Source organism: Corvus cornix, chromosome Z, assembly GCF_000738735.6.
Source record: "Corvus cornix cornix isolate S_Up_H32 chromosome Z, ASM73873v5, whole genome shotgun sequence".
NCBI classification, from domain to species: Eukaryota; Metazoa; Chordata; class Aves; order Passeriformes; family Corvidae; genus Corvus; species Corvus cornix.
In genome coordinates this window covers 64,581,603-64,606,241 of record NC_046357.1, presented here as the reverse complement: position 1 = coordinate 64,606,241, position 24,639 = coordinate 64,581,603, and the positions used below count along the sequence as shown (strand labels likewise).

At 42.5% G+C, this 24,639-nt stretch overlaps 1 protein-coding gene across 3 annotated transcripts in view; it reads left to right on the top strand.

Moving 5' to 3' along the window:
* Positions 1-24,639, top strand: part of KANK1 (KN motif and ankyrin repeat domains 1) — a 129,476-nt gene that overhangs the window by 70,524 nt on the left and 34,313 nt on the right. For all 3 annotated transcript variants that reach the window (XM_039566917.1, XM_039566918.1, XM_039566919.1), the window contains one exon: positions 8,522-8,638. In XM_039566917.1, coding sequence (XP_039422851.1) covers positions 8,602-8,638 — 37 coding nt within the window. In that variant the 5' untranslated portion in view covers positions 8,522-8,601. The remainder of the gene's footprint in view (positions 1-8,521; positions 8,639-24,639) is intronic.

Genomic DNA, 24,639 nt, shown 5'->3' with positions numbered 1-24,639 from the left:
TAAAGATACACCTTCAGCTGGGGTCACAGGTGAATAGTTACATGGGCAAATGCTGCTAGACAAAAGTATTTGTCTTTGAACTTGCCAGCTGTCCCATATCATTGCCCTTTCGTCATAGTAGATTTATGGCTGGTCTGATTAGGTATAGCATCTCAGACCTAAAATCAGAAGAAGAGACAGACTGAGACTTGACTGTCCTCCTTTAAGTATGTTTCATGCTTGCGCCATTACATATGAAATGTCACTGAAGGCTAAAGACTTGGGTACTTTACAGAAGAGTTAGATTTGTCTATTTATCAGAGTTTGTGCCTTAAAATCCTTGCAGTTTTGTCTTAGATGCAAAGTCTAAACAAGATCACAGTCCATTTCATAAACATCCTTGATTGGTTTGCTCATCTCAGCCTCCAACTTTGTCTACCTGTAAATTCTCTTTGAATAAGTGAATTAATTTTAAATTATGGGGATCTGCATATGTGTTTTTCCAACTGTTGTACAACTTGTAACGTTTAAAGATAGAGTGGAAGGGATGCTGTGTTTTGTCCTGCCCCACTGAGTGAACAAATGTGACAGGTAGTTTATATACATGCTGTAGAGAAGAAAGTGGAACTGTTTCTTGTCCCAGACAGAGCAATTCCAGGATTGTCAGCTCTGGGAGGCCACAGGTATACTGCAACTGGCATGCATGCATCATCCCCAACATGCATTCATTTCTCTCCCAACTTTTTGGAAGCCTTTTTGTTATTCATGCTGGTTTTCAGTCTTTGTCAGAGCAGATAAAAATGCCACTCAGCACACGTTTCATTTCCCTCTTGGAGAATGATCAGACTGAACTATTTGCAGCCATGGAAGTCTCATCCCTCCTGCTTTTCTGCAAGAAAAATGCAGATAGGCCAGTTGCGTCCTTTGGGCTCCCTGTCACAGCAAGCATTACAACCCATAGCAATATCATACTGGCTTGAATTAATGTACTTTTATGTAACTCATTATTCACTGGCATAAATAAAAGGGAGTGTCTTCTACATCATCCATTAGGAATTTCAGGTATAAAAAAAAAAGTTGTTTTTTTCTTCCTTGGATTGCCTTTCTTTTTTTAGTTGTTTTTTTTTCTCTAATATAAACAGAAATTGGTTTCTGAGTTGCAGAACCATGCAGTCTTCTGAAGGTGTTTTTTTTTCTTCCATAATGTAATATGATGACAATGATGTTGTCAGGAATAATTTCCAGAAGAGATGGGTGGTCTGAGAATGCTCATAGGGTATGGGGGGCCTTGCAGCACTGTGTCATGGGTGTCATCCAAGCATACATGTTTGTGTTTAGGCTCAGATCACGTGAGTGAAGATCATGCTCGTGCATATTAGACAAGGACCACCAAGTCCTCAGACTGTAGCCCAGTTTTGTATGGACAGGATGTCCTCCTTATTACGAGTGACAAAGGCATGCCAACTATGATTTACAGAATCCATATAATGATTTCTTTTTACTAATGAATGGTGATCCTGATAGTAAGAAAATAGCAAGAGCTGCCACTTCTGGCTGACAGTGAGTCTGCAGGATCTCTGAGAACAGGTATGGTCACCAAAAGTCCACTTGGCTGACCTGTCTTTTCGGATACTTGGGAGGGCTGTGTCCAGCCTCTGGCCCATACTAGGGAAAGCTGCTTGTGCTTGCAGGTAAGTTCTGTTTGTCTTAACTCCTTAACAAGAATTACTAGAACTGAGGTTTTCCTTCCCACACACTAGCTAGTTGTTACAGCCAAGCTTGGTTACACTAACAAAATTTAATGTACTTTAAACCATTTTGAAAGATTGTTCTTGCAGACAACTTTTTAGTAAGATGCTGTTCATGACCAGGATTTTCCACATGGTGACTTGTACATGAAAGGGTACAGAAAGGGCAACTAAAATTGAGCTGGGGATTGTGTTGCTTATGAGCTGGGAGAGAAGATTATAGTTTATAAAATCACAAAGGGTGTGGATAAGCTGAATCTGCACTGATTTTGACCAAGTCCTGCAATGCAAGAATTTGGTAGCAGTAAAATTTCTCAAACATCAGTTTAAAATAACATAAAAGTACGCAGTGGGTATTGACAGCCTGGGACTTCCTGTCCCACAAGGCAGCAGAAGCTTGTGGCAGCAGCAGGGTCAGAAAGAGTCAAATTCACAGGCAATTTATGTGAATATTAAAATGGCATACTAAGGACATACCTTTAAATATTCCAAATCCAATAATTGTTGATGCTGGGAGAATACAGAAGCATGGACTCATCATCAGGCACTTGTATTAGCCTTAAATAGTATCTGTTGTTGCTACTATTGAAAACAAGATAGTCTGGATGGATCATTTGTCTGCCTCTATAGAATGCTTATTATGTTTATTTCTGCTGGGTACTATTTTGAAATCCTTTCACTTTCTCTCTTTCTTTCCCCAGCAAGTCAATGAGTGGCTTGTGTAGAATGGCTGCTTTCTCTTCTGAATCCTCCAGACACTACTGGGATAACTCCATGTGGAAGGGAAACTAAAACCCAGCAGCTGATGGTAGACCATTTCTGCTATCAGTAGCAAATGTGACAAAGCAATACTTGTAGAAATTCAGAAAATTGCTGGGTTATTTTGAATAGCGAGAAGGATCCAGTGCCTTGGAAATATTTCCATGTATATCCATTTTCTGGGGCTTTTTCTGTACTGAAAGCTGCCCAGTAAAGCCCTGCTCCTGTGCAGCAGGTAGGTGGCTTGGGAGAGTGAAGCAGAAGCACTTGTGGAAGCTCCACTCAGGAGGTGAGAAGATCATTTTCAAGTATGCAGAAGAAAACCTCTCAGACCCCTACATTACTGAAGGTTGCACATTTATTCTCCACTTCCTGCAATAACAAGGTGGGCAGAGAAGCTTAATGCAACTCTGCTGGAGATAGAGGCTGGGGGGCTGGGGGAGAAGACAACTGAGGGAATCCCATGAAACTGATTTATGTTGATTTCCAACATAGCTTGAGAATTGGAGCCTGACATTGCACTAGCTGGGACTTTGGGGTTCAAAAGCAACAAAGCTTAGAGTTGGGCCTGATTATTTGTTGTTGTTTTTGACAGAAGGGAAGCATTTGCCCTGGCTGGGAGCACTCTGACTGTTCTTCAGCTTGCTGACTCAGGTCCCAGAGTTTCTGAGCCATCACTCTCTTCTTAACAGAGCTTAGCTCAGCTTTTGCCTGGAGCTCTGCTGTAAAGAAAGACCTTTTTTACAGACCAGTTCCAAAAGTGGATGGAGTAAGGAAAGCAGGCAGGTAAATTCATGCTGACCGTAGCCATATCTCCTTAATTAACTTGCTTGTTGAAAGGATTTACAAGGCTTCTTTTGCTCTCATCCTACTGCAGATTCTGCAGAAAAAAACCCATAGTGAGAGGTGACTTCTTTTGGTTGACTACTTAAATATTGTCCAAAATAAATTACCTGTCACACTGCATATAGTAAGAATCATCTCTGTATCTTGTGATGGAGAGACTGAATCACAGCTGACTGCAGCCTGAGAGATGCTGCAGGAAACACTGGTCCCAGGGGATTTTTCGTTCTGCATTTTAGGGTGGCCTAGCTACTGATTTATTTTGTTCAGTTAGTGAGACTTGAACAGCAACTTGCATAATTTTGCTTGTGATTTGGATGCAACATTAGAAAGACATTTGCTGTGGAAAGTATATGAATGGGTGAATTGTTACATGATTAAATAATTAAGTGAAATTTAAAATCATTCACAACCCTTATCTCGAAGTTGATTATTGTGTCTGACCTGAAAAAAAATCTTCATATGCCTGCATTCTTACTTGTTCTTTATCTTTAATTCTAAAATAGCATCTATAAAAAAAGATATTTCTCCCTTACAAATGTCGCCTTTCAATTTATTGGCCACTCATGTTGATAAATATAAGGGTAAGAAGAACACAACCAAAGTAGGAGTGAGATTGAAAAGAAAGTATCAGGGATACAGTCATTATCCCAGGTAGATACCAACCACAGAGCAACTCCCCACATACTTTCTCCTTTGCTGTTGTTGGCAACAGACCTTGCTTCATTTAAATTGCACCTGGCATACTTGGTACATACAGGTTGCAGACATTCCTGTTTCCTGTAGAGAAGCACAAGTTTGAAAAGTGCTCACCACTCCAGCTGAGCAGGAGGGATTCCCAGTGCTAATTTCTTCTTGCAGCTAGAGAAATTACCATCTGTGTTTTTAGATGGGTTTTGCATGTATCTTGGCTCTTGTTTGCAAATGTTATCAGAGTCTTGCAGAATGAAACTGGGCAAGTTCTACTGCTAGAACGACCCACATGTGAGAGGGAAGTCTCAGGCAGAAGTCTTGTTGGCACTGATGTATAGCAGGAATGGAGCAGTACCAGTTCTTCTTGAGTATTGCATCTCATGGGTCGACTTGCTCTGTCAAACCCCTCTACCCTAAGCCATTTAATCACCTCTTTGCACTTGCTGGATAGGATTGCAGAGCTGGTTTTTCTCCTGGAACCATCCCCTGACTGAATCCATCTGAACAACTGGGAGCCAGTAGCTTTGAATCCTTCACAGTTCTGATCCAGATCTTAAACAACAGAATTGTAGTCTGAGCAACATTCACCCTGTGAGTGGTTCAAAATACAGTGTTGATCTGGAGCTTGCTTGGAGTGGTTGATGTGACTGTTTGCTCTTACGAATCTGCATGCCATGAGAAAAAAGAAGTTACATACCTATCTGTTTAGCCTAAAGCCTCCTTGCCTGGGAAGCCAAAATCTGTCCTGTTGAATCCCACAAACCAGCGTGTGCCCATCGCCATTTCCCACATGTGACCTCAGCCCTGGACTGGAGGACTTTCAGGGTTGCTTTTCTGAGTTAAGAGCTGAGTTATATTTCTCCTCTAATTACTGTGTTGCCAACATGCTATTCTACAGCTGCTCTTAGACCAAACCTCAACTGTTTTCTATCTTAAGTGTCTCCTGCAAACATCAGACTGAAGTGTGAGCCTGGATTTTCTGCAAGGTCTGTGCCTCTTGAGGCTACTACATTTCTGTAGTTCTGCTGTATGGATGCCAGAACTGATCTATACGTACTCAGATACTTCTAGTGCTGAAACACTAGAATAGCTGTCAGTGACCTGGCTACATGCAGCACAAAAGAGGAGCACGGTTCTTTTCCCTTGTGACTAGGACAGGATTAGGACATAGGCTTTATGTTCTGCCTAAATAATCACCATTCTGGAAAAACCTGTAAATGCTGGGGTGTCATGAACGTTTGTAGAAACTGAGGATCATGTGTGTTTAAGTTTTCTGCCATTGAACCTCAGGGCAGAAGAGAGTTTGAATATCTAATGCAAAACACTTTAAACAACTGCTTCATTGAGCAATAATTCTTCATGTGGCTAGTCTCTGCTTGTTTTGCATTTGCCCTAGGATCTGTAAATCACAGTATTCACAGGCAAGCATGGGTTGAGCATGTAAAAACACATGAGCAAAGAGCTGAAGAGTTGGGAAAGGAATATATAAGCTCCTCTACTAATTTTCTTGTGTAAGATGTCTCTACCAGAGAGAATATGCTTTGCTGTAGAGGAGGCTGTTTTCCTCCTCTCAGTATTCTAGCTGGCCTCCGGTATTGTCCTGCGCCTCGCCCACATGAGAGACTTGTGTCCAAATGCAGCTTCTGGGGTGTGTGCAGCTGGGGAATCACATGTGGCACCATTCTAAAAATAATCCATGTATGTGTTGTTGCTGTTTCAGAAATACACTTCCCAATGTATGGCTCAAAGCACATTTTAACAAAATTCCCTTCCTTCATGAGTTTGCTGAGCGAGATCAGATTTTTTTCTGTACTTAAAGAGCTGTTTAATAGGTAGATTGTCAATTCCTGTTACATTTAATCTTAAAAAAAAAAAGAAAAGAAAGGAATCAATTATAAATCCTTCCACTTAGCTAACAAATTATTAGATCTTGTGTTTTTTCTCTCTTTGTTCTTTCTATCTGTTGGGCTCAATATGCTTCCTGAATAATTTAATTAATCCTCACTTAAGCTCAGGAGCAGCAAGTGAGATTGCTTGAGGTACTCAAGCCTGCATAGCTTTGAAACTAATAGAAGCATACCCAAAGGCAGTTTGTAACAGGTCAATTACATCTCTTCAAGCCACAACAAAATGTAGATCTTGGCCTTGTTTAGACTTTCAGCACTGTTTTTATTAACTTTATGTCAATTCTCACCTCAATTACATTTGTTTCTTGCTATTGGGAAGCTCTCCTCATGTGGGCCTGTGAATGGTGACCAGTGTTTTTAACAGATTTTACTTTTAAACCCATGATGAGGCATGCCACAGTCGGGCCTCATTTTTGTGGTTGACCCACTCATATTTGGGACTGCATTGCACCTAAAAGAGGTGTGTCCCCGCCCAGGATCCCCTCTTACCCATGGGTGCATGCTCTCAGGTCTCCCCTTGTACAGTGTATATAATGAAAGCAGGGAAGTACACCTGTTGTTAATACTCCTGAAAAAGCAAAGAGCTATGCTGAACAAATTAGAAGTGGGTAAATCAGTTACCTTTACCAGGATACACTGCTGGTAGACTCTGATGCCCTGCTAAGTGCAGCCTGCCCTGAGACAGTGGCTGTCCTGAGCAACTTCACATGGAGACTGATGATAATTTTCTAGTAAGCATTCATTGTGACTCAGTAAAAATTGCCTGTCTTCAGCTTAAAGCATAACTTTATATCCTTAGAGCAAGCAGAGATGGGAGTGATTCTTTAAAATATCTCTGTTTGAAAGGAAGTAGATAATATTTTCCTAAAAGTTCACAGATCTAAAACTTCTGTCCTGGCTGCAAACTCTGCCAGCAAAATGTTTTTCTGTTTTTTTCTTGTCATGCTTTATTGTTTCAGAAATTTGATAATTATCGTTATGCCTGGAATCTTGTGATAGACTTCTCTGCATCATGGCCTGTGTTGGATTCCTGCTTTATTTTGCTGTTTGTAGCCTTTCACTTACACAGTCTTTATGGCAGCTTCATGTCCTGCCCTCCACTGAACAAGAGATGGTAAACGCCAGCATATAGGGTAGAGCTAGGGCAGGAGGAATTGCAATGAAGATATTTCTGCATTCTTGGGAAACTGGTATCAGGATTGTACTAAAAATGAAGGCATTTGTGCATGTGTTCCTTGAAGGAGAAAGCGAAGCTGTATTAGCTTGTGTGATGGAGCTCCGTCAGCTTCTAAAGACAGCCAGCTTCTCTATCAGTCAGTGTATCTCTGACTCAAATTCACATGGTGCCTGCGCTCATTAATTTTTGATTTTCTTTTACTTTGCTAATCTGCTTAGCTTTTAAATACTTCCCTGCACATACTGTCAGAGCCAAATCAAATATAATTGGAAAAATGTGACTAGTAGTTTGTTGAGGAGTTGTCAGCCCAAGTCAGACAGGGGTCGGCAAAGCAGAGTGTTCTTCATACACCTAAGCTCCACCTATCTGAGTCAACAAAATGAAATGCTGTTTGGACTGCAGAAAACTCGCAGCAGACTCACGAAGAGGCATCTCTGCAGCCCCATATGAGTCAGATCTGTTGCTCCAAGCATGGAAGTTGTAGTCAGGCTGCCCACTGCACCGAAGGTGGGCAGGGAAGGAGGAGCCAGGAGCCCTGTTGCAGAGCTAATGAGTCTGGCTTTGCAGAGATGGCCAGCAGGCAGCTAGCCACAGAACTGCTGCTGATTAGGTCTCTACCTCTCATTTGGCTTCTTCTCAGCAGCCAAATGTGCCCTTTTTCTGTACCTGCAGCCTGAGCTTCAGGCAAGCGCTGCTTATTGGTTCAATCTGCCATGAGTGGGTTGGAAGAAAACCTAACACCCGGAGAACCCGTTGCTGCTGAACTTGCAGTGGAGAGGTCTAGTAGTCAGACAAGCACCATTCCTGACAGCATCCGTGCCACCTCTGGTCCCCCCCACCCTGCCAGCTTCCACACAGTAGGTGTCAGTGTCTAGGTTTGTCAGGCAGGGGGATGCCTGCTCTGGCTGCATCTGAGGGTTCTTCTTCCCTCACCTCCCCTGGGGGCATCTGAGCTCAGAAATTGCAACTGGTCCCCCACTCGCTGGTACTGCACTTCTGTAGGTGCTCTTCACCTAAAAAAATCCTCTAACCCTGCCTACATAAGATCTTGGGTAATCTAAAACTTTATACACATGTTAGCAAATGTGAGGAATCTGTGATGGTACAGGGGAGTTTAAAGACCAGCTGCAAAAAAGTTGAGGGCAGGCCAGAAAAAAACAAGGCCAATTGCAAATTCAGCTGGTTAGATCCTCACTGACGACAGATCTGGAGGTTCTCAAAGAACTACAGTTCAGCTTCAGGCACTTGGACACCTTTGGGGATTGTGATAGCTAGGAGGCTGATTTAAGAGGAGCATGTTACTGCTGTGCTGAAGTTTGCACTGAAGATGACACTTTAAACACTCAAAAATGCCTTAATGTACCTAACTTCTTAAAACTGCATATTTTTAACTGCTTTTTACTTGTTTGTTCCAGGTTGCATGTCTGGTTGGACTTGATGCATGGCATTTGCATGACATCAAACAGCCTAGCTGTGGATGTGTCACTGAGCAAACATGGCCTACCCAGCAAATACTAACGGCAGTGCTACAGGTAACTAAATGGGAACAATTTCCCCCTTTGGATTATTAATTAAAAAAATTCTTACATTGTGCGAGCAGGAAAAGGAAGTAATGGCAGTTTAAATACTGAAAACATGTTTCCTGGTAGATCAGAGCCCATCTGTTCCCCCCCATCCCCCACCCCGATAATCTTTTAAATATTTATAGTGTGGAAAGTTGTTTGGGAAGACTTAAGGGCTGGCACTCAGTCATTCAGCATGCAGTGTGCTTTGCTCTCAAGGACCTGCAGGGCTTACTCTAGACTCTGGGAGGCCTAGGGCTTTGCTGCAGAATCATGTGGCTGTTACCCTGTGTCTGTAACTAATTTGTGAGATTAACCAACTCTTGCACATCAAATACCCAGCTCTTCCTGGTCACCCTTACTGGTCAGTCTAATTTTTGTTGCTTGCTTCTCCGCAAAGCATAAAAACATTTCTCAAGCAATATCCTGAAGAGGTGTTCACTTCTTTGTTATTTGTAAGAAGCTCCCAAACTGTCTGTTTTGGTTGGGTGATACTCTGTGAAATGGATTGCTTGGCATGTTCAAAGGTTGCTGAGGAGGGCTGGCAGGTCAGGAGGGGGCAGAGATTGCAGAACGACTGATAACAGCACAGCAGCAGTGTTCCTCCTGTGGTTATGTCAATATTTTCCTCTTCTGATCACTGCACAAACAGTTTTAGCCCACTAAAGCTGAGGCTGCTACAGTAGGATTACATGGAAAATTTCAAGTGCATGGCAGGAGCTTGTTGGTTGCTCACTGTGCTCACTGTAGAATTACTCTAATTAGAGCATGGGATTAAAACATTTTGTGTGCAGGACAGTTGAAATATGGAGTGTCATTATGTGCAGTTTATGCAAAACAAGAAGTTTCTTCTAAAGGCTAGTGAAAGTTACATTAAGTCTTTGGAATTACTATGATCAGTTGGTGATTTAAGGTTAAATTCACCAATGTTAAATCTGCTGAAATAAGATATTCCTATTCCCTTCCCCCACCCCCTTTTTATATAATTAGAAGTATATTCTTTAAGACAGAAACCATATCCTTTTGTAACCTTCAGTAATCCTTTTGAGAAAGTGGACTGCAAAACCTCTGCTGTGTGACTTAACTGTAGCTGTTTGCTGCCTAAACCCCCCATGTAACTTGACTTTTCTTTGTAATATGCCTTTAACTTAAGTCATGCAGAAAAATTTCCTCTGCTTACAAGGAAAGAAAAATTGGGCATGGAGTGTTACTGATCGGCTTACTAATTTTTTTTCTCCCTGCAGTAGAATTGTCTATTGAAAAAGTTGGTGGGCTGACGTGTAAGTCTAAAACAATCTAAATGCTTGTACTGGGGGATATGTTAATGCAAGATGAAGTTTTCGTTTCATGATTGTTATGCAAAGAAGGCTTCTTGCAGGATAAAGCTGTTTGTTCCCTTATTTGTAGAAAGACGCTGTAATAAATTGCAAGTATTTAATTCAGAATTAAATTGGACAACATTTTGCAGAAACTGTCAGGACTTGTTGGCTTTGCAAACCCTTGAGGCTGGCGTTCTAACACGCAGCTATGTACGCCCGTGTCTCCAAATCCTCGGCAGTTCATAATAGACAGAATATTGGGCTGCAAATACCTATGATTTGTTGTGCTGCTGTGCTGCCTGGGAGAGCATGCCTTTGGATGAGCAGGAGCTGATCTGGGCGTTGGAGGTATTGAAGCAAGTTTCTTAATTGCACGGAGCTCTAAGAGTGGAAAGACAAACTTTCAGGGGTGGTGTTTTCTGCACCCTCTGAATCAATCAGCAGCAGGAAAAAGAACTAGAAAGACTTGTTAGAGACTACTAAGCTGCATTTATGTTACTTGAATATTTTGGCAAGTCTGACCACATGTTCAGCTTCATTCAAGTATGAAGTGACTAAGAAGCACTGGTTTGCTTTGGTTAACTTGAGAATGTGAGTACTTGCACTATCAAACGATTATGCCTATGTGCCATTTCGGTAATTTTTTTCAGTGTACAAGCCTATATGGACTACTGCTGCTGCAGATGTAATCTGTAGAGAATGCTTGAATTTGGAGCTTATTTCCAGGAAAGGATCTAGCTATTTTGCATTTGTATAGAGATTTTTTTAAGGGGTATTTATGGGAAATACATTTGCTATAAATATTTTAGTGAGTGTGTATGGGAGATAAACTACAAAGCAAGTGATGATATAATGAAAGCACCTATCATAAGTTTCTCTGTCTCTTGCCTATCTCGGTAAAGAGATGAACCTCAAATGTGGTGAATAAATGACAGAGTTTAGAGAGAGACAGGTTTATGCTTCAGTGCTGTTTGTTAATAGTTTTTTTTGCTGCTGACTTAAAAGTTTTATCACTCTTCACAGTTTCACTGCACAGAGGTCTTGTAGTGAACTGTATTTCTTTGGGCTGCAAGCTTATTTGTTCATTTTTATCCATTTTGGAAGTTACTTTTGTGACTTCGTAGTGATTTTGGACTAGACTTTGTCAAAGCTGTGCTGTCTGCTCAGAAAAGAGCTGAATCCTCTGTGACACTAGTGATAGATAAAGTGATAGATAAATTGGTGCTCGGAGAAAACTTTGCTTTATTTTATCAGGTGCTGGATAGTCGTAACTGTTTGCTCTTTAGAGTCTGTCCTGGTGGCATGTGAGCTCACTGCTCAGTCCAGTAAACTCACCGGAGTTAAGGAGTGCAGTGCAAGTCCAGGGCATGTTGTGCAGTCATCCAAGAACCTGCCTCAGGAGCTGGGAAATACCCTCTGTGTGTGGGGAGCTATTGGGAGTTTGCAGCTGGTTTGGTACATGATACAAATTAATTTCTCTTTGCATAGTACAAGAAAAAAAAATAAATGAGGTGATTGTTTCTCTAAATAGTATTAGTGTCTCCATTAACTGCTGGGTGAAACTTCCAGTAATTGTTACCTTCTGTGTGTGCTAGGACTGATGCATAATTCATCTATTTAATGAGGCTCTGCTAACATTTCTGTAGTGGTATCTGTAGAAGTGTCTTCCAGTCAGCTACAAAAAGCACAGTGCACAAGCAGAAAACTTACAGGGAAGTTTGGAAATAGTTCTGGATGGATTTTCATTCCTTTCACTAACAACTGGTTCGTGAAAACTCTTTTTCAAAACACATATTCTGAAAGTTCTGAATAAACTTCCAGTCTAATTCTGTTTATTCCGATGTGGAAAACAAAGAAGCAGCAAAACAAACATAGGAGACTGATTTAGAAACGATAAAGGATTAAAAACTGTATTTGTCCCTAACTGTAATAAAAACATCTATTTTATTTGACTTCCCTAAGCACCTCATTCTCTGTACCCAGAGACTGCAGAATTGTCAGTCATTTCATAACAGACTTAAAAAAAGCATTTCCAGTTTTCTTGAGAAGGATGGGCTGCAGGGGTCAGTATAGCAAGGCTGTTGCACAAACCCTTTCTTTTGCAGTAAAGCAAATGTATAGCGTTTTCTCTACATAGTGTTGGAGATTTCCCTGACCCTTTCTCTTTCCTCCCTTCTGTCTGTGCCTTCTCCTCAGTCTAGTGTATGGCTTTATCTTTTCACGCTTTCCCATTCCATTTTTAACATGCTTCTCTACACACAGAAGCGCTACATCTTGCACGCATTCATTTGTGCTGTTTCCCTGCATGTTTAACTCCTCTCCGTGCTTTAGATTCCTGCACAATTCTTAAAGCAGTGGCATTGTAGCACCTGAACATCATTTTTACCGTTCATGTCCTTACACCTGTAAAGCAAGGAACTTCTGCTGTAATAGCCAGTCTGCAGCTGTCAAAGTGTCTTTGCTCCCAGTTTACTCTTTTCACTCCCAGCTGACCTGGGCATCCAGCTCCATTCCCTAGAGCAAGCCAGGCCTCTGGGACCACAGGTGGTTTGATGAGAGATACAGACCATATTTGGACCGCTGTTTCCTCTGCAGCAGCCTGGCATCTCTCTGCATATTTTATATGTGCACAGTTACTCTGGAGCACCCTGTGGGCTTCTGGTCAGATTTTCTTTGTATCTGAGCAGTTTTCTTGACTCCTGTGTGAAGTTATAACTGTGCACCAGTTAGTCAGAGAATGAGGCCATTACAAAAAGCTGCTGCCTGAATTAATGTTGCTTGAGATACTAACGTCAGCATGACTCAAAGACCAAATGTTTAATAAATGTGTTTTCCATCTGCTGGTATATAAATGCTTAAGCAACTGTTGGAAAGTATTATGAAAACCCCAGCTAACTTATTAACCCTTTTAATTGAAGCTAATAAATAGAACACACATTTCCTTAGAGCAAACGTTTTTATCACACATCCTCCGCATCGATTTGTAACAACTCTTACCAAAGATTTGCAGACACACTTTTCTTTCAATTACTGTATTATTTGACTTACAATCTCTCCTTTGATTCAATTTTCCTCATTCATATTAGCAATATGCAAGGAATTTTGCATGATTTCTAACCTCATAATGTAAATATAGTCTTAAGCAGAAAATGCTGTGCACCGGAACATTACCACTGTTACTAACTTTAGCAGAATATCCACCATTCCTCATTACAGACCATCAATCTGGGAACTTACAGACATGAAGAAGTCAGCAGTTGAAAGTGTTTGATTGAAAGGTAGTAGTCTGTCTGCTTGGAGCCTTTACTCTGAGTACTGCAGGTACCTGCCCCAAGAGCCCAGCTGCCAGCCTCTCTTGCTGCTTCCTGCAGGATGGCTGTCCCTGAGGTATCGCTGCAGTGCCACTGACACACCAAGCTCTGCACTCAGCAGCCTCTGAGTTTGCTTAATTTAGCAGATGCAAGTGACCAGGATTCAGGTGAGTTTGTATTTTTAGCAAATCAGCCATGCAAGGGTAATTGTTCGAGTCAGGACTGTGTATTGAGGGACTATTTAGACCTATTCCTCACATACCATTCTCCCTGCTCCAAGCCTGTTTCCAGTAACTTTTGGAGTTAATGGAGATGGGTATATGCCCAAGGTGTGTTTTGACAGCTGGTGAGAGGATCTTGCCATCAGGAGAGCCTGCTGAACTGGCCTGCAATCTTGAGCTTTTGGGATGGGCAGATGGCTGTCACTGGGATCCAGGCTGCTGCCTCACCCACAAGTGATCCTGTGAGTCACTCTGGTGGTGCTCAGTATTTAAAAACAAGGTAGGGTGGGACCCTGAAATCTGTGGGGAGAAGGGTGAGTGATCCTCCAGTGATTTCACATAATCTCTATCACAAGTCATATCAAAATTTTCATCACTATGCTGTAGTACATTCACTGATGCCAGATCTGCCTTAAGGACAGATGGCTGGAGCTGAAGCACGTGCTCTCACAGTGAATGCCAGCTTTTTACTTGAATTAATAAGTGTTTCTGCAACTGCTAGTTAATGCCTGTAATCCAAGGGTGCATTTGCCTCAGTGGCAGAAAGCTTAAAAATGCACTGACTTACATTTGGCCAACCTAAAGGCCTTTATGAGACTGCAGAGGACCAGGGACCATGTATCCTCTTTTACTCAGGACTTGTTGTCCAAATAATGCACTACAGGTCTGATTTTGGATTCTGGTGGAAAGGTAAGGGCCAGGAAGAAGTTAGAAAGGATATGGTAAATACATTGTCATTGGGAGTTTGAGAACATAGGAGTCTGCTCTGGATAGCCCAGTCCTTAGAAATGGAAATTGCCTGTGATGGGCAAGAGATGGTCCAAGATACAAAGCCATTATATGCAGATGCTGATGCTCTGCAGGAGGCCAAAGCGGTGTTGAGAAAAGGAACAGATTTAATTGATCTGTCTTTTCTTCAGAGGTTACCACAGTTGTGTCATGTTCTGGATTATCTTCTGCAGCTGCCCAGAAGATTCTTACATCTCACCTAGGCAGAGGACTGTTCATTCTCTCTGATGAAAGCTTGCTCAGGGAGCAATGCAGGCTTTCCTTCTCTGAGCCATTGTGATGCACTTGTGTGGGCAGCACCTGGACGTTCTCCTGTGGCCTGCTGCTGCTCCCTGTGGAAATAATGTGCCCTTTACACCCTGGGAGGCAGCTCAGGGTGCTCCTCTTGTATTTTAAAGCCAGTAGTTTTCTAGGGACTCATCAGGCATGTCTTGCTGTTTGTAGTACCGTGCCGCCTTACTGAACTGGAGACTAAAAGTGATAAAACCCCTAAGTTCTCGTGGTGGAAGTCACTGCTTTGCACTGTCTGGTGTCAGCTGGGGTTAGGGTAAGGAGCAAGCACCAGTAGGCAGGCACATGTCACAGGAAAAACACCAAGAATAAACTTTTTCCAGACTTGAGAAATTATTCTCTCTTCATTGTCTGCCTTCCCCCTCTTTCAAGATACAACTCAGTAAATCTTTCCCCAAACTACTCTACAGTATTCCTCACTTCCCAGATTCTTCTGCAGAAAGCAATTTATGAATAATGCATATGAATGTCCTCCCTGTGGGAAGGGAAGGTATTTTGTTTCTTTTAAAAATACAGGGTCCTTCCGGAAAATGACTTGGATGAAAATAGTCTGATGACAGTTGGTCGTCTTCTGTAAACACTTGAGTGGCTGCATTTAGATATGTTCCTTACAAAAGCGTTACTACTGGAGCAGAAGTCCTTGGGAAGCTTCTTGTAGTGGCCACCTCTCTCCTCCCACTCTTTTGAGCCATTTGTAAGGCTTTGTATTAGAGATGACAGAAGGGCAGCCCTTCCTGTATCATGTTTTCACAGCACTTTTAGGGGGTGAGGGAGCACTCGACTTCCCACGTTGGCATTGCTGCTGTATTTCCATTTCCTTCCTCTGGTAACATGACTCCCCTGGGTAGCAGAGTACAGATTCCTGCCAGGATGTCTCAGTGTAACCAGCTCTGAGCTTTGGGACAGAAGCATGCTTGTGTCCAGCCTCCCCTTTTTTTTCTGCCATTGCCTCCTCTGATTTCATCCAGAAATTATACTTACTATGTTGGCAGAAAGCAGTGGTTGACCTCTGTGGTGAGATACAGGTTGGGGTGTCTGGGGGGAATTAGCAGATCAGCCAGGTCCAAAAAGGGCTCTCCTGCTCCCTATCTCTCTAACTCTAAAACTCTTTAGAGCATATCCTCAGTCTCTTGAGAATTTTCTTCATCTGACTCTTCACACAGACTTCGACAAAACTAAATGCTCAGACGCTTGGAGAGGTAGGTGAGTGTGCAATCCAGTTATACTCTTTCATGTTTTCTGTCCATCCTTCCCTACCTTTTGCAAAGCCTTCTTACCTGCAGAAGTAGGTAATGTGACCCTTACGCCTTCTCACGGTCCATCCCTTTATTTTGCCCAATGTCTCCTCCCTAGTTATCTTGCACTGTAATTAATGTTTATGCAATTGTCTCCTCTTTTTAAAATTAATATATTCCTGTATCTTTTTCCTTTATAACAATATGTTGATTTCCTTCAATATACAGGACCTGTCTGTGATATTTTTGTATTGACCTTCAGTATTTGTTTGAAAGTGTGTGGAGGGGGATACTTTTTAATATCTGGGTTTGAAGGTTTGGTCAAATTAGAGTGAGGATTAAATTACCTGATAATTGGGAACAGACAGTATTCCCTATGTATACCAGACATCCCTTGTCTAGAGTAGTCTCTTACTGCTGAGGGGCATATTGTTGATGTACTCCTAGCCCCTTCCCTACCGTTGCTTCACACAGCCAACCTCTCTGCCTGGAGCACTGTCATATGGTTTGCAGATCAAATAATAGAAAGGAAACACTTGTGCAACTCTGCTGCTGTTACTGGAATTTCAGGTCTAATACTAGCAAATAGGTCAATTTTTAACACTTCATGTACACTGCTTGGTAAAGCTAGAATGTGCAGCTTTCAAAAAAAAAAGTACAGTGCAAGAAGATACAGCAAAGCGCATGGCCATGGTTGAAAAAAGTGGACTAATATTTGCATATGATACAAGTATAAAGACAAGATCAGGGCAGTCAGGTTTCAAGGGCTTACAAATATCAGCAGGGATTTTTTACTTCAGTAAGTCCATGGCTAAGTCCTTTCTCCCTGTCCCCTCTTCTCCCCTCCCTCCAGCAGAAGTGTGATTCTTTAATTTTTAAATTTTTTCCATATCTTAAGTTATAAAGTTAAAAAAAGGTATTCCTGTCTAGAGTAATTCTCTTCTGCTCCTGTTCTGTTTTTTGTATTTGGAGACAGATGGCTGTTACATGGCTTTTAAGATTGCCAGGACTTGATGTGCTTACATGCCCATGCATCCTCTGCATCGCCCTTTAGACTTTCACTATTCTCCCTCGTCATCATTAGTTACAGTTCTAGTCCCTTCCTCTCTCTCAGACAGTGTGTCTGCCATCCAGGATGCTCATCCTTCCCTTTTTGTTCCCCGATACTGCTCTCAGTGCTTTTTTCCAGTGCTTGGTTTCACCCCAGCTCTCCCCAGGGATGCACAGGGACTTCGCCATGTCTACACCCTGAAGAGTGCAGACTGATACCCAACTCTCCTCTGCCTCTGCTTCCTTGCAACCCATTTTCAGTGCTGTGAAAAACACACTGTTGACAATTCTGAGAAAACTACTTACTGTCCCTTTGCAGAGAAAAGTTGTAAGGCTGCAACTCTACAAACAGATACATGGCTCAGCCAGACCATCTCAGCCCATAGAACAAGACAACACCACAGCAGCAGGAGAGACATCTCTTTATGAAACTGTGTGTAGCATCTCATCCAGTCCAGCTTTACTGTCCATTTTCAGTCCTGTTCCTGTGTGATGTACTGCATGCACTGCTTATCAGTTTATGAGTTACATGGCACATTAATAGGATGTGTAGTCTTTCCCATGGATCCCATTAGGCAGGTCCTGGTTAACTGATCTGATCTCCTTCTATGACAAGGTGACCTGCTTAGTGGATGAGGGAAAGGTTGTGGATGTTGCTACCTGGACTAAGTAAGGCTTTTGACACTGTTTCCCACAGCATTCTCCTGGAGAGATAGGCTGCTTGTGGCTCAGTGGCTTTACCCACTGTTCAGTGGGTAAAAACCCATCTGGATGGCCAGGCCCCAAGGCTGGTGGTGGATGGAGTTACATGCAGCTGGTGGGTGGTCACCAGTGGTGTTCCCGGGCTCAGTACTGGGGCCAGTTCTGTTTAATGTCTTTATAATTGATCTGGATGAGGAATTATCAGGGGCACTCTCACGCAGTTTAGAGACAACACCAACTCCAGCAGGAGTGTTGATCTGTTGGAGCGTAGGAAGGCTCTGCAGAGGGATCTGGACAGGCTGGATCATGGGCCAGGGCCTGTGGTGTGAGGTTCAACAAAGCCCAGTGCCAGGTCCTGCCCTTGGGTCACAACAACCCCAGGCAGTGCCACAGGCTGGGGCAGAGTGGCTGCAAAGCTGCCCACAGGAAAAGGACCTGGGGGTGCTGGTGCCAGCAGCTGAACATGAGCCAGGGTGTGCCCAGGTGGCCAAGAAGGCCAATGGCATCCTGGCCTGTACCAGCAACAGTGTGGCCAGCAGGACCAGGGCAGGGATTGTCCCCCTGTACTCAGCACTGGTGAGGCTACACCTCAAATCCTGTGTTCAGTTCTGGGCCCCTCAGTACAAGAAGGACACTGAGGTGCTGAACTGTTTCCAGAGAAGGGTAACAGAGTTGGTGAAGGCTCTGGAACACAGGTTGTTTAAGGAGCAGCTGATGGAGCTGGGGTTGTTTAGCCTGGAGAAGAGGAGGCTCAGGGCTGACCTTATCACTCCCTACAGCTCCCTGAAATGAAGGTGTAGCCAGGTGGTGGTCAGCCTCTTCTTCCAGGCAACAAGTGACAGGATGAGAGGAAAAGGCCTCAAGTTGTGCCAGGGAAGGTTGGATATTAGGAAAAATTTCTTCACCAAAAGGGTTGCCAAGCTTGGAACAGGCTTCTCAGGGAAGTGGTGGAAACACCATTCCTGGAGGTGTTTAAAAGACAGGTAGACACAATGCATGGGAAGGGACATGGTGGTGAACTTGAGTTAACAGTTGATGATCTTAAAGGTCTGTTGGCACCTAAAAGTTTCTGTGATTTTATGATTCTAAGACAAAAAATATTTCACGAGATTCGAAGGCTTGAATGGTCTACTTGCTCCCACAAGATTTCTTACCATAAGCTTTCCCAAGCAGGTACATTGGGAGAACAGTAGGGATTGTTACTTACCTGAGGACACACAAAATAACAAGTAGTTGAAGTTCATTCTGTGTGAACTTCGACTAGATAATGATAGTAATGGGGTGCATTTATCTGTTGCACCTGAAAATGTACATTTGACACTGTGACTCAAAACCCATCCTGGACCACCCCAGCTTGGGAAGTCTCTGGGTTGCAGGTTTCTCTACGCCAAGAGGAGAAATGTTGCTGTGTGTTTGCTTTCTTCTTATGCCCTTCCAGAGGCATCTGCTAGGAAGGAGATGGCTGGGCCAGATCAGTTTCATGTCTGACCTCAAAGGCTAGCAGATTTTAAATAATTCTATGGAAACCAGCTGCCAAATTCTGGAAGGCTGTAAAGAAAAAAAAAATACAAAATAGCACATGCCCACTCTTTCACAAATTAAAATCTAGACGAACCCCATATCCAAACTTCATCAAAATGCAGCAGCTGTTTTTGGGGATAGGAACATAAACCTGACAGTGGTGTGTATGGCCGAGCTCTGTGCTCCCCTGGACTGTATCACTGTAATCAGGCAGATTATTTCATTCTTTCCAAGCAGAGCCACTCCATTGCTGAGGAAATGGTCTGTTGGAGGCACGTGTTTTAAAGAGCTGTGTTTCATCCATCGCCTTTCACAGATCCATTGTGCCCTCTCTGCCTTCTGTTTTCAGAAGGGGTGTGAAATAACCTGCTTTTTAGATAAGAATTTATCAGCTGGATGGCTGCCCATACACCAAACCTTACACTGACTCTGCTTCAGACCAAGTCAGGTTTTTTGGTCACTGGGGAGCTGTTCTCTGACCTCAGTTTTGTTTCTACTGCAAACAGTAGCTGAATGAGTTTATTTGACACTTCAATGATCTCAAAGGCCAAGAAAATAAATACATATATGCTCAATTGCCTTTAGGTTTTACTGGTGCTAACCCAGACATGTGCCTCCATATTTGAATTGCTGGACAAGAGCTGATGTGCTGATACTCATTTTGGGTTATTACATGCACTCATGGCAGGTCTTCTTCAGCCTGGAGAGTGTTTTGAGGACAGTCCACTCAAGGTGCATGACTTGATGAAGTGCCTGTTCAAATGTCGAGCCCTCAAAACCACAGAGTAATGGTAAACAGATGGAGCATGTGGAGACAGCTGCTAAAATCTGTTCTTCTCTAAACAGGATATCATGCTGTCTTTTTTTAGAAAAATGAAACCATATAATGTTAAGAGATTTTTTTTTTTCCTCTGAGCAGAATCCTAACTCTTGAGAAGAATGTTCTGGCCATTCTCTTCTCTTCACTTCGCTATTCCAAGTGTCATGTTTGTTTTCACAACAGAAAACTTGATGGTTATTTTAATGATCTCCCCAGGTGTGAAGAACCTGCTGATGGAGATAGAGATGCCCATCACTAACACCCAGTGCTGCTCTGCACTGCTCATTCTCACCTGGCTGGTTGAATGATATGGCTTGAAGACCAGCAAGCACAAAGTCGTGGCTGCAGGCTCCAGGCAGTGTTGCAAGAGCTGAATTTTTGCTTTTTCCCTGAACTGAAAGCATGGGTTGAGTGTCAGCTGCCCTAGAGTTTTTCTGTCTTCTAGCAGAAACTTCAAACCATGGTTAGGAACTGCTCCCAAATAATATTTTATGGAGAGCTGTTTTTCTTCATGCATGGGGTAGTTAGAGCACAGAGCAAACCAAGTTCAATTAAAATTCCATACTTTTATGGTCCATAGATGAAGCAAGTTGGGTTCTTCAGACTTTTTTCCTGAGCTCATGTTTTATACTGGATACTTCAATGACTTGTAATTCAAGGAAGTAAATTTAAAATTACCTAGAGGGCAGGACCTACTTTAGAGTCCAAAAGCTGATGCCTGGAAGTATTGTATATTACTTTACTTCATATTAAATGCCACTGAAACCATCTTCAGGAAGCACTTTTATTGGAAGTCTGTGTAATTTTAGCTGAAGGCATTGTGGAGGACTTGGACCTTGCTCCTGCCATTGCAGCACAAGATCCTACTTTTGTTTGAAGCACAGCTCTTCCAGTCTGCAGTGATTTTGGAAACTGTTTTGAGAATTCATGTCATTCCCCCCTCCTGCCTTTTTTTTTAACTGTTCTTGGGAATCTGCATGGAAAACATGGAAATAAAGTTATTTTCCTTTAGTCCTGTGAAGTCTTAGGACCTTTGCCCTTGTTAAATGAGTCTCTCACTTTTAACAGCAACTGTTGTTGTAAGCAGAGGTGAAAAGAGATGGAGCTCAGGGCTTTGAGGCTCTTTTTGTGATGCTGAGAAGTGAGTCTTCTTGCATCTGGAATCCCAGTTACCCTTACTTCAGTTAATAGTTGGTGTTATGTGGAAACAAGAAAATTGAATATGGAAAAATCAGGTATGTCTGTGCATTGTTTTCAAAGTGCTTTTACTAGCATGAAGGATATCTTCTATATTTTGGCTGTGTTTCAGAAAAAAAAAGAAAACATATACTAGAACTTTTTATTTTTATCCTTCAAATTATAACCTGCATTTGAGAAGCATAAATAAAACAAGATTGAATGTAACACAGACAAAATTGCAAGCAGTGGTGGTTACAACAGGGGTAATCGTTCTGCCCAAATTATATCAATGAACCTTTCTGTGCTCTCAGTCCACATGTGGGAGTGAGAAATAAGTGAGGTGGGGGGTGAAGAGCTTGGGAGGAAAGGAGAACACAGGGTGGAAGAGAAGTGACCTGAACTTATTATGCCCTTTTGGGAATTAAATGTGTCTTCTTCTGAAAAGAACAAAACAAAAAACCTAGCATCTTTTTAGTGTGTCATTTGGTACAGTTCCTTTTGTCCTGCTGCCCATTTAATGTATTTTAACCCTTGGGGAACCAGAGGCATTGCACAGCATGTGAAGTGCTGTGAAGGAAACCGCTGGGCTGGGCTGGCTGCCGGGCTGGGCTGGCTGCCGGGCTGGGACTGTCTCAGGAAATTCCAAATGAGTATAAATAAATGCTCTGTAGCAACCACTGGGCTCCCTGCCTGCTGATGTGTCAGGACTATGCAGTCCCTTTAAGGCAAAGGAGAAGTGTGCTTCAGACTTAATTTGCTGAAAAACTGAACACAGTAACATCCAGGGGTTTGCTTCTCATGGATCGGTGAGTGAGATCCTCGAATGGGTGTGGGTGAGGGGCTGGCTCTGCTAAAACCAACCCTTGATGTTCTGATAGGATGTTAAGTTGGGATGGGTTGAGGCGTTTTTTCATGTTTTTGACGGTGCTGGGTGAGTCGGGTTGTCTCACAAGTGCTGCCATCTGAAGGGAGCTTGCACTTGCAGTTTCAGGCACCTCTGGTGGCCTCTTTGTTTTTGTCCTTACATACAGAGTAGTTTGTTCCCTTCAACAAGCCCAGGTTTTCTCATGGAAGATCGGTGTTGTGAAAGCTCCAGTGAAGGGAGCGGGGCTGTGAACCTATTTGCTGCAAAGCATCACTTCAAAAGCAGAAAGGTAGTTAAAAAGAAAAAAAAAAAAAAAAAAGCAGAAAGGTTTGCCCTCAAAGTTGCTAATTTTGAATATTTTTCATAGACTTTCAACTATAAACCACTGGTTTTAGCTATTTAGAATGTACATAAAGAATTAATTGTAATAATGACCTTTTCCATATTAATTCTGGTGATTGCTTTTTTAACTTATTTGAGAAAATCAGTTTGTTGTTCTGAACTGTTTTAAATGCAGAGGAAAAGCTTTCAATTTTTTTGGCAAATACAAATCATTTAGGCTTTTGAAGTTTGGAAAGCAATACACATCTCATAGAAGGAATCCATACTAAATTAATATAAAAAAGGGGAGGAGGGAACAATTTCCCCGTATTTGAAATATCATACTGGTCATGCAGCATAAACCATATTTCTTATGGAGGCAAGCATGTGACAAAATAATGTCCTTCCAGGACTCATAAAAACAAATATTTGTTGAAGCATTCTTGCAGAAGACAATTCTTACATTTTTCCACTCTCTGCACAGCTGTAAGACGAAACTGAAACTGTAAATCAGTTTTAATACTCCACAGCAGGTTTATATCCCTGGAGTCCATGTTCTTTCCTGATGGTTATTCCTGTTACAATAGCCCTATGTATCTGTTCTCCACTTCTCACCTCTTCAAAGACTTATAAGCACAGAAGGGTAATGGCATTATAAATCTAAATATTTTGGGTTTGTGATTCAGTAGCTCTTGGATAGACAGTGAATAGAGCCTTCTTTGCTTGTGCTTCAGCAGGTAACACTGATGCACCTTTGTGTAAAAAGATGTTTTCAGGCAAACAGCCAGCTTGCATCCATGACTCCTTTGGGGAGATGATTTGGATAAGGAAGGAAGGAAGATAAAAATTTGGGAGTTTGCTACTCTTGCTTTACCAGCCTTTTACCTGAGTTTCGTGAAGCCCATCCTACTATGTGGATTCAAGCCCTGGACTTTTTAACTGTTTTTTCCTTTGTCACTTTTATTGTGATAATGAAGTAGTGTAAGGCAACAGAGGATGATGTACTGCTGGAAGAGTGGGGCAGGTGTGCCACCTTTTCAAGTGTTGGCAAGAGAAGTAGGGGAGCTGTGGAGTTTCTCCTGTGCTACAGAGGACAGCAAGGTGCTTCATCAACACTGGGAGTCAACCTCGTGTTCATCAGCATCACTGGCTGACACAGTTAGCCCAGATCTATTGGGATGTATTTACAGAAAGAGGACTGTGGTGGTCTGAAGCTCAGATCTGTTGGGATGCATTTTCATAAAGGAGAGGGCCATGGTGTGAAACGGAACTTCTCTCCCACTGAATTGAGTAGATGACTGCATGTCTTTCTCCCAGGCTGTGAGGAACCTGAGATTGGTATCTACTGTTTGCCTTACATTATTAAAAAACTTAGATTATTTTGTCAGGCCTGAGCTGTTCTGATTTGGAGAGTATCTTTACAATGAATGCTCTTCATTTTTCACAAATATGCTTGGAGCCAAAAAGCATGCAGATGGTAGAATGTGAATGAAATAAATACTTCAGGGAATGATGAAGGACAGTTTTCAGGTAGACAAATACTGCAAGATGAAAAAAAAGTGCAGGGAATCAAGTGCTTGAAAAGAATACATTCATACTGGTTTGGACTTGCCATGTTAGCATATAGTTTTCCAGCATAACTAAACAGGACAGAGATGCCCCCCATTTCAAGCTCAGAAGTAAAGGATGACACCTCACTGCTCTTCCCAGTGATAACTGAGAGAGCAGGAGGCTAAGTTCACAATGAGGAAATATACATCTTTCAGGGGAGAGCATTTTCTCTGTTTGAGTCAACTGAGCCCCTGTTACCAATTCAGTGATTTGCTTTCAGTGTAAGACAAGCTGTTTCTGTCTCAGTTACATTGGTTGACATGGGCATTAATGGGGCATTGGTGGAGGATGATTTGGGAAGCACATTAGTGAAATGCAACTAAGGCTGTTTCTGACTTGCCTGATAGTAGACCTGCTCATCATGCTCAAAGCCCCAGGACACCCTCATCTGGATTTGTGACAGCAATTGGCCAAAGTGGCCACTGTTTTCAGTTGTTTCTATCCAGAAGTGGCAGTGCTGTTGGCAACAGGAGCAGTCACCATCATGGTTTCTGCTCTGCTCTTCCTTGCTGCTGGTGGGGCACTTAGCAGACTAAGCTAATGACTGTATCCCTTCCCACCCATGCCCTGCTTCCTGCCACTCGTAGTTTGACTGCCCTTGGGACCTGTGAGTCAGGAACTGGGATGGAGGCAAAACAGCCTGGCCTCTTAGTTTTTTTGGTTAATGGCCTTGAAGTGGTGCACACACAAGATGTCCCAGCACCAAAGTGCCAGATACCAAGCTATTGCAAGTGTT